Source organism: Lipotes vexillifer, unplaced genomic scaffold, assembly GCF_000442215.2.
Source record: "Lipotes vexillifer unplaced genomic scaffold, Lipotes_vexillifer_v1.1 scaffold418, whole genome shotgun sequence".
In the NCBI taxonomy this organism is placed as follows: Eukaryota; Metazoa; Chordata; class Mammalia; order Artiodactyla; family Lipotidae; genus Lipotes; species Lipotes vexillifer.
This window is the reverse complement of record NW_006798629.1, coordinates 6417479-6426565: the sequence shown is the minus strand read 5'-3', so window position 1 is coordinate 6426565 and position 9087 is coordinate 6417479. Positions and strand designations below refer to the sequence as shown.

At 39.9% G+C, this 9087-nt stretch overlaps 1 protein-coding gene across 1 annotated transcript in view; it reads left to right on the top strand.

The window, feature by feature from the left end:
• BTD (biotinidase) overlaps positions 1-66 on the top strand; it is a 19342-nt gene extending 19276 nt beyond the window's left edge. The window contains exon 5 of the mRNA XM_007470629.1: positions 9-66. Coding sequence (XP_007470691.1) covers positions 9-66 — 58 coding nt within the window. The remainder of the gene's footprint in view (positions 1-8) is intronic.
• The last annotated feature ends 9021 nt before the right edge of the window (positions 67-9087 follow it).

Below are 9087 nucleotides of genomic sequence, written 5' to 3'. Positions count from 1 at the left end.
AAGTGCGGACTGTCCTCCGGCCTGGTGACGGCAGCTCTCTACGGGCGGTTGTATGAGAAGGATTAGGGGGTGTGGGGTGGGGTGGGCCCCCCCTGCACTGGCACAGGCCAAAGCTCACAGCACCGGGACCACTTCTTCGCCCCAGAGCCCATCCCGGGAGCCATGGGAAGAGGCAGGGAGACAGATTTCGCCAGTGTCTTTTCCTCTTAAGTACAAATTCGTGAGACATTTTCTGGTATTTTCTACTCACATTTCTATTATTCAAGCCACGTCTTCTTCCAGCAGATCTTCCATTACACAATTGTTTTAAGAGTGCAAACAAAAATAAATGTCAGTTTATATTTTACATGTCCACAAAACAGCAGGTTTCGTGTGTGTTCTTGCTGTTGATCAAGTGACACCCAGGATATACAGGTATTTCAGAAGCCTTAAACAAACATTTTCTGGGGTAAGAAACAAACTCTCAAAGCAAAAGCCGTGTTAGAGATGGCTGCCATGGGGACTTTTCCATTCTGGTTGGCCAGAACTCATCCCCCCGGACTGATCGTGCCAGAGCCGCCAGCAGCATCAGCAATGTGGATCCTGAGGCAGCTTTTAAAAATAGAAGGGAAGCTTTTCTCACATCTGCCTTTCTGTCAGTGATTGGAATGTGTCAGGCAGGACTCAGAATAACTGGAAAGAAAGAGTGCAGTGCCCCAGAGAGAGAGGCTGGAAAAAAAGTGCTGAAGAGAGGGCAGCGATGGGAACAGATGAGTCATAGGGTTCTTGTGCACAGCGTGTCTCATCCAGGGATTCCAGACACCTTAATGAATCACGCTAGCTCTGGGCAAGAGCCTTCCGGCTGCCCAACTGTGCAGGGTGGAACAATGCTGGGAATTCATTCCCATTCCGCTGGCAGGCCCTTCTCTTTGCAGACGGGTTGCGGGAACAGTGTGGGGTTTGGCCCGCTTAGTCTTTATTCAGTCACTCAACAGGTGTCTTTGGAAAGCCCAACAGGGACAGAGCGAGGACCTCCCAAAATATGAACTGCACTTGCAAAATCATATTCAGTGTGTGAAGACATTCTTTAGGCCACTGGTCTGTATTATTTGTATCCAACATTTCAAAGTCACTTTGACTCTATGCCTAGTAACTGTTTCAGATCATTTTTAAGGTGGAAAATCTGTAGCTTTTAAAGAAAATGGATAGTTAGCTTTCTGTGATTTGCCTCTTCAATGTGTGGCTATATTTAGTTTCATCTCCTTTATAAATTAGGTTTTTAAAAACAGTATGTGCATATATCTATACATAATTACATGAAGTAAAAAATGAAATTCTTTCCCCATTCCCCCCACAGTGTGGCTTTCCAGACCCCTTCCTGGCTTTTAGGCAGGATACTAAAGAGCATAGATCCTAGCATCAGACTGACCAGCTTGGCCTCCCTGTTTACTCTTCACTACATAGACCTTGACTATTTATTTGAACCTTGCTGTGCCCCAGTTTTCTCATTTGTGGGATGTGTATTGAATCATCCATGTGGGAAAGAAGCAAAGACCCGCTGACTCACTGCCCGCTTGCAAAGGCCTAGAATGAGTCAAGCTGGCTTTCAGGGAATTTGCAGGAACAGCTCAGGATTCCTGAGGAAACCCAGGAGGTCCCCCCGGAACGGGAAGGGGACCTCTCCCACCAGATGCTGGCGCAGACCCGGGAGGGGTGAGCTGGAGGGGGCACACAGCTCCGGATGTGGCCGCCCCTGCTCCAGGGAAACAGAAATCATCTCAGAAATGCATATTATTGCTTCCTGCCAAGATGATTCAAATCATCCAGAGACAGAGGCCAGGCCAAAATACAGACTTGGTGGAGCTACCTCACCCAGCAAACATTTTTGAAGCACCTGCTGGATGAACATTTTGCTCTTCTGAGCAGAGTACTGAAAACTAAGTAACCAAGTTACTATCTATCTACTGACAATTTAGAACTAACTAACTGCTCATGAAGTAGAAATGAGGGGGACAAGAAATTATGATTTTTATGATAAAAAGTAGTTGCCAGATGGCAGAACAAAGTGGAGGGTAGGGGGGGAAATGAGCAAAATAAATCATTTTCAGGAAAAAAAAAAAGGCACGTATGACTCACAGTTGTGATACGCATCTGTCAGCTGTGATCCTGAAACTCAGGAAGCAGATGGTGATCTTGACCATAACACAGGGGCAGACACCCAGTGTATTTTTGGTGGAATGAGGCCTGGGGGAAGCGGCTGTCCATGTGGTTTCTCATGGGGGTGCAGCTGCGCCTCTCTGTGGTCTTCTGCGCAGAGGGAGTGAGAGACAACGATGGGCTTAAAAAGTCCTGTTCTTAGAGAAGGTAAAGCCACGGCCCCCTGGCAGCCTGTCCGCCCCAGTGCCCACCATGGGCTCTCGAGAGGAGGGCCTGCCCACAGCCCTGCTGAGGGAGACCCACCTGGGCCAGTGCTGACCCACAGGTGGCCGGCTCAGTGCCCTCACCCCCAAAAGAAACCCTGTACCCACGAGCAGTCATGTCCATTCTCCCTCCCCTCATCCCATGGCAACTACTAATACACTTTCTATCTCTACGGATTTGCCAATTGTGAACATTTTATATAAACAGAATCATACAATATGTGGCCTTTCGTTCCTGCCTTCTTCCACTTAGTGTAATGTTTTCAAGGTTTATCCTTGTGTAGTATGTCTAAGTTCTCCCTTCTTATGGTTGAATAGTATTTCATTGTATAGATGTACCACATTTGTTTATCCATTAAGTTAGTGGACATTGCGTTGTTTCCACTTTTTGGCTATTAGGAATAATGCTTCCATGAATATTCATGTACGTTTATATATGAATATACGTTTTTCAGTTTCTTGGGTATATATCTAGGAGTGTAATTGCTGGGTCATACCAGTCAATGTTTAATTATTTGAGGAACTGTCAGACAGACTGTTTTCCAAAGGGGCTGCATCATTTTGCATCCCTATTAGCAATGTATAAGAATTCAAATTTCTCCACATCCTTGCTAATGCTTGTTATTGTCTGTTTGTTAAAATCACAGCCATCTCAGTGGTTGTGGTTTCTCATCGTGGTTGTGATTTCATTGCCCTAGTTGCTAATAACGCTGAACATCTTTCCAAGTGCTTATTGGCCACCCATATATCTTCTCTGAAGAAATTATTAAAATCTTACGCTCATTTAAAAAATTGAATTGTCTTTTTATTGTTTAGTTGTAAGAGTTGTCTATTTTGCATATTAGACCCTTATCAGATAAGTGATCTGCAAATATTTTCTCCATTTGTTGGTTGTCTTTTCACTTTTTGATACCGTTTTTTGGTACACAAAAGTTTTTAATTTTGTGATGAAATTTTTAATTTTAAGATGAAGTCGAATTTATCTTCTTTGGTTGCTCGTGCTTTAGGTGTCATACCTAATTAAAGGTCATAGGCTTACAGCTATGTTTTCCTCTAAGAAGAGTTTTATTGTTTGAGCTCTTACGCTTAGATCTACGATCTACTGAAGTTAATTTTCTGTGTGTTGTGAGATAGGGGTGCAAATTCATTCTTTTGCAAGTGAGCATCTAGCTGTGCCAGCGCCATTTGTCGAAAGACATTATTCTTTCCCCATTGTATTGTCTTGGTGACCTTATTGAAATCTATTGACCATAAATATACAGGTTTATTTCTAGACACAATTTTATTCCATTGATCTGTCTGTCCTAAAGCAAGTACCACACTTGTCCTTATTACAGTAGCATTGTAGTTTTTAAATTGGGAAGCGTTGAGTCCTCTTTGTTCTTTATCAAAATTGTTTTGGGTCCTTTGCAGTTCCATATGAACTTTTTAGGGTCACCTGGTCAATTTCTGTCAAAAAAATCAGTGGAATTTTGATAGGTATTGCATTAAATCTGGAGATTAATTTGGGGAATGCCATTTTAATAATATTAAATCTTCCAGTTCATGAACACAGGATGTCTTCCCATTTAGTTTTGTCATCTTTAGTGTATAAATTTTTATACTCCTTTTATTTTTACTCCCAATTATTTTTTGGATGCTATTATAAATGGAATTGTTTTCTTAATTTCATTTTTGGATTGTTAATTGCAAGTGTATAAAAATAGAGTTGGTTTTTTATATTGATCTTGTGTCCGGTAAACTTGCTGAACTTATCAGCACTAATAATGTACTGGTGGAGTTTTTAGGATTTTCTATATACCAGATCATGTCATCTACAAATAGATTAATCGATATGAATGCCTTTTTTTTCCCCCCCTTCCTAATTGTTCTGGCTAGAACCTCTAGTACAGTGTTGAGTAGATGTGGTGAGAGTGGACATCCTTGCCTCATTTCTGATCTTAGGGGAAAAGCTTTCAGTCGTTCAACATTAAGTATGATGTTAGCTGTGGGCTTTTCATAGGTGAAGTTTCCTTCTACTCCGAGTGTTTAGTGTTTTTATCATTGAAAGGGTTTCAAATTCTTTTTCTCCATTAATAGTGATAATCAAGTGTTTACCCCCTTTATTATACAGTGTATTACATTGGCTTTTTTTTTTTTTTAACATTGGCTTTTTTTTTTTCTTTTTTCTTTTTTTTTGGCGGTACGCGGGCCTCTCACTGTTGTGGCCTCTCCCGTTGCAGAGCACAGGCTCCGGACGCGCAGGCTCAGCGGCCATGGCTCACGGGCCCAGCCGCTCCGCGGCGTGTGGGATCTTCCCAGACCGGGGCATGAACCCGTGTCCCCTGCATCGGCAGGCGGACTCTCAACCACTGCGCCACCAGGGAAGCCCTGGCTTATTTTTATATGTTGAAAATATCTTGCAGTCCTGGGATAAATCCCGCTTGGTCATGGTATATAATACTTTTTAAGCATTGATAGACTTGGGTTGATAGTATTTTTTTTTGGATGACTTTTGCATCTGTATTCATAAGGGATATTCATGGTGTATAAGACTTTCTAGATGGTGATAGATTTGGTTCAATATTATTTTGTTGCTAATTTTTGCATCTACATTCATAAAGGATATTGGGTCTGTAGTGTTCTTTTCTTGAGATGCCTTTGTCTGGTTTTGGTATGAGGTTAATACTTCACAGAGTGAGTTGGGAAGTGTTTCCCCCCTCTTCAGTTTTTTAAGTTTGTGAAAGACTGGTGTTAATTCTTCAAATGTTTTGTAGAATCCACCAGTGAAGTCACCTGGTCCTGAGCTTTTCTTTCTGGGGAGTTTTTTAAATTACAAATTCAATGTCTTTACATGTTATCGGCCTACTCATATTTTCTATTTCTTCTTGCAACAGTTTTGATAGTTTATCTTTCTAGGAATTTGTTCATTTCATCTGGGCTAGCAGATCTGTTGGTATGTAATTATTCATAGTACTCTAATAAATTTTTTATCTCTGTGAGGTTAGAATTTCCCCCTCTTCATTCCTGATTCTCAGTCGTCTTCTTTTCTTGGTCATTCTAGCTACAAGTTTGTCAATTTTGTTGATTTTTGTAAATGAACTTTGTTTTGTTGATTTTTCTCTATTTTTTTTTTTTGAATCCCTACTTCATTTATTTCTGCTCTAATTTCTATTGTTTTCTTCTGCGTGCTTTGGATTTTAGTCTGCACTTCTTTTGTCTAGTTTCTTAAACTGGAAGATTATAGACTTGAGACCTTTCTTCCTTTTTACTGTGTTTACAGCTTAATTTCCTTCTTAGCACTGCTTTCACTGCAGTGAAATGGAATGTTATACTTTTGCTTTCATTAATCTCAAAATATTTCTCATTTATTTAGTAGTACAGCCATTACAACTCTCTTTTGGATGCTGTTGCCATGGTATTTCTCTTCATCCTCTTTCAACTTGTGTCTTTGAATCTAAAGCACATGTTTTATAGACAGTATATAATTGGATGTTTTATATTCATTCTGTTACTCTCTGCCTTATAATTAGAGTTTAATCTATTTACATTCAATGTATTACCAATAATGTAGATTTTACACCTGCCATTTTGCGATTTGTTTTGTATCTGTTCTTTTTTGTTTCTCTAGGCCTCCATCACTGCCTTCTTTTGTGTTAGATATTTTCTAGTGTACCATTCTCATTCTCTTGTCATTTCTTTTATAATTTATAGTTATCTTCTTAGTGTTTGTCCTGGGTATTCCAACTAACATGTTAACTTATAACAATTTAGTTCATATTAATAAAGCTAAATTTCAATACAGATACAGCTTGAAGATACTGCAGGTTCAGTTCCAGACCACTGCAGTAAAGCAAATATCACAAAGTGAGTTACACAAATTTTTTTTGGTTTCCCAGTGAATATAAAAGTTATGTTTACAATATACTGTAGTCTACTAGGTGTGCAATAGCATTATCTCTAAAAAACTGTACATGCCCTAATTAAAAAACACTTTATTGCTGAAAACTGCTAACCATCATCTGAGCTTTCACTGAGTTGTAATCTTTTTGTTGGTGGAGGGCCTCGCCTCAGTGTTGATGGCTGCTGACCGATCAGGGTGGTGGTGCTGAAGGCCAGGGTGACTGGCAGTTTCTTAAAATAAGACAACAATGCAGTCTGCCCCATCAATTGACTCTTCATTCATGAACGATTTCTCTGTAGCATGCAGTGCTGTTTGATAGCATCTTACCCACAGTAGACCTTTCAAAATTGGAGTCAATCCTCTCAATGCCTGCCAGTGTTTTGTCAATTAAGTTTATGTAATATTCTAAACCTTTGTCATTTCAACCGTCTTCACAGCATGTTCACCAGGATTAGATTCCATCTCAAGAAACCACTTTCTTTGTTCATCCATAAGTAGCAACTCCTCATCTGTTAAACTTTTATCATGAGATTGTAGCAATTCACATCTTCAGGCTCCACGTCTAATTCTAGTTCTCTTGCTGTTTCCACCACATCTACAGTTGTTTCCTCTACCCTCACAGTCATCCATGACAGTTGGAATCAACTTCTTCCAAACTCTTGTTTATTTTGATATTCTGACCTCTTCCCACGAATCACAAATGTTTGTCATGGCATCTAGAATGGTGAAGCCTTTCCAGAAGGTTTTCAGTTGACTTTGCCCAGATCCATCAGAGGGATCACTCTCTATGGCAGCTATAGCCTTAGGAAATGTATTTCTTAAATAATAAGGCTTGAAAGTCAGAATTACTCCTTCATCCATAGACCGCAGAATGGATGTTGTGTTGGCAAGTATGGAAACATGCATCTCATTGTGCATCTCCCTCAGAGCTCTTGGGTGACCAGGTGCATTCTCAATGAGCAGTTGTCTTGAAAGGAATCTTATTTTCTGAGCAACAGGTCTCAATAGTGGGCTTAAAATATTCAGTAAGCCATGTTATCAAGAGATGTGCTGTCATCCAGGCTTTGTTGTTATGGAGGACAGGCAGAATAGATAGCATAATTCTTAAGGGTCCCAGGATTTTCAGAATCTGAGTATTGGCTTCAATGTTAGCTGCATTGTTAACTGCAATGTTAGCCCCTAACAACAGAGTCAGCCTGTCCTTTGAAGCTTTGAAGCCAGGCATTGACTTCTCCTCTCTAGCTATCAAAGTTCTAGATGGCATCTTCTTTCCACAGAAGGCAGTCCATGTACATTGAAAATCTGTTGTTTAGTGTGGCTCCCTTCATTAATGATCTTAGCTGGATCTTCTGGATAACTTGCTGTAGCTTTTACGTCAGCACTCACTGCTTCACCTTGCACTCTGATGTCACAGAGATGGCTTCTTGCCTTAAACCTCATGAACCAACCTCTGCTAAGCTTCGCACTTTTCTTCTGCAGTTTCCTCCCCTCTCTCAGCCTTCACAGAATTGAAGAGAGTTAAGGTCTTGCTCTGGATTAGGCTTTGGTTTAAGGGAATGTGGTGGCTGGTTTGATCTTCTATCCAGACCACTAAAACTTTCTCCATATCAGCAATAAGGCTGTTTATGTGTTCCCTGGAGTAGCACTTTCAATTTCCTTCAGGAACTTTTCCTTTGCATTCATTCACAATGTGGCTTACTGGTTGGTGCACTGGGCCTAGCTGTTGGCCTATCTGGGCTTTTGACATGCTTTCCTCACTAAGCTTAACCATTTCTAGCTTTTGATTTAAAGTGAGAGACGTGAGACTCTTCACTTAAAGTACTTAGAGGCCATTATAGGGTTATTAATAGGCCTACTTTCAATATTGTTGTGTCTCAGGGAAGAGGGAGGTCTGAGGAGAGGGAGAGAGATGAGGAAATAAATGGCTGATTGGTGGAGCAGTCAGAACACACAGATTTACTAAATTCGCCCTCTTATATGGGTGTGGTTCGTGACACCCCCAAATAATCACAATAGGAACATGACAGATCACGGATCACACATCACCATAACAAATATAATAAGAATAAAATTCCAAATATTGCAACAATTACCAAAACGTGACAGATATGAAGTGAGCATACGTTGCTGGAAAAGTTCAGCATTGCGACAAACCTTTAATTTGTAAAAAATGCATTATCTGTGAAGTGCAATAAAGTGAAGCCCAATAAAACAAGGTATGCCTGTACTATACAAAACCTTTTTCTACAGGAGTTGGCTCCATTTCCCCTCTTCCTTTGTGTTGTTATTGTCACAAATTACATTTTCATACATTGTGTGCCCATCAACACAGATTTATAATTATAGCTTTATGTAGTTGACTTTTAAATCAGATAAGAGAAATAAAGATTTACAAAAAATAGATTTGTACTGTCTTTAAATTTACTTAGCTGTTATATTTACTGTTGCTCTTTATTTCTGTTTTTGTTTATTTTAGTAACAAATAGGTAAAATAAATAGAATATCTTAATTTGTCTGTCATTTTTGAAAGACAGTTGTGCTGGATATAGAGTTCTTGACTGACAGTATTTTTCTTTCAGCGCCTCGAGTGCCATGCCCCTGCCTTCTGACTCCCTTGACTCTGATGAGAAACCAGCTGTTATTCTTATTAGTAAGATTTCTTTTACATGATGAACTGCTTCTCTCTTTCTGCTTTCAAGAGTCTTGTTTTGTCTTTTGATAGTTTGATTATAATGTGTATAGGCTGGATCTCTCTGAGTTTATATTCTCTCCAGTTTTCTTTCTTTTTTTTTTTTTTTTTTTTTT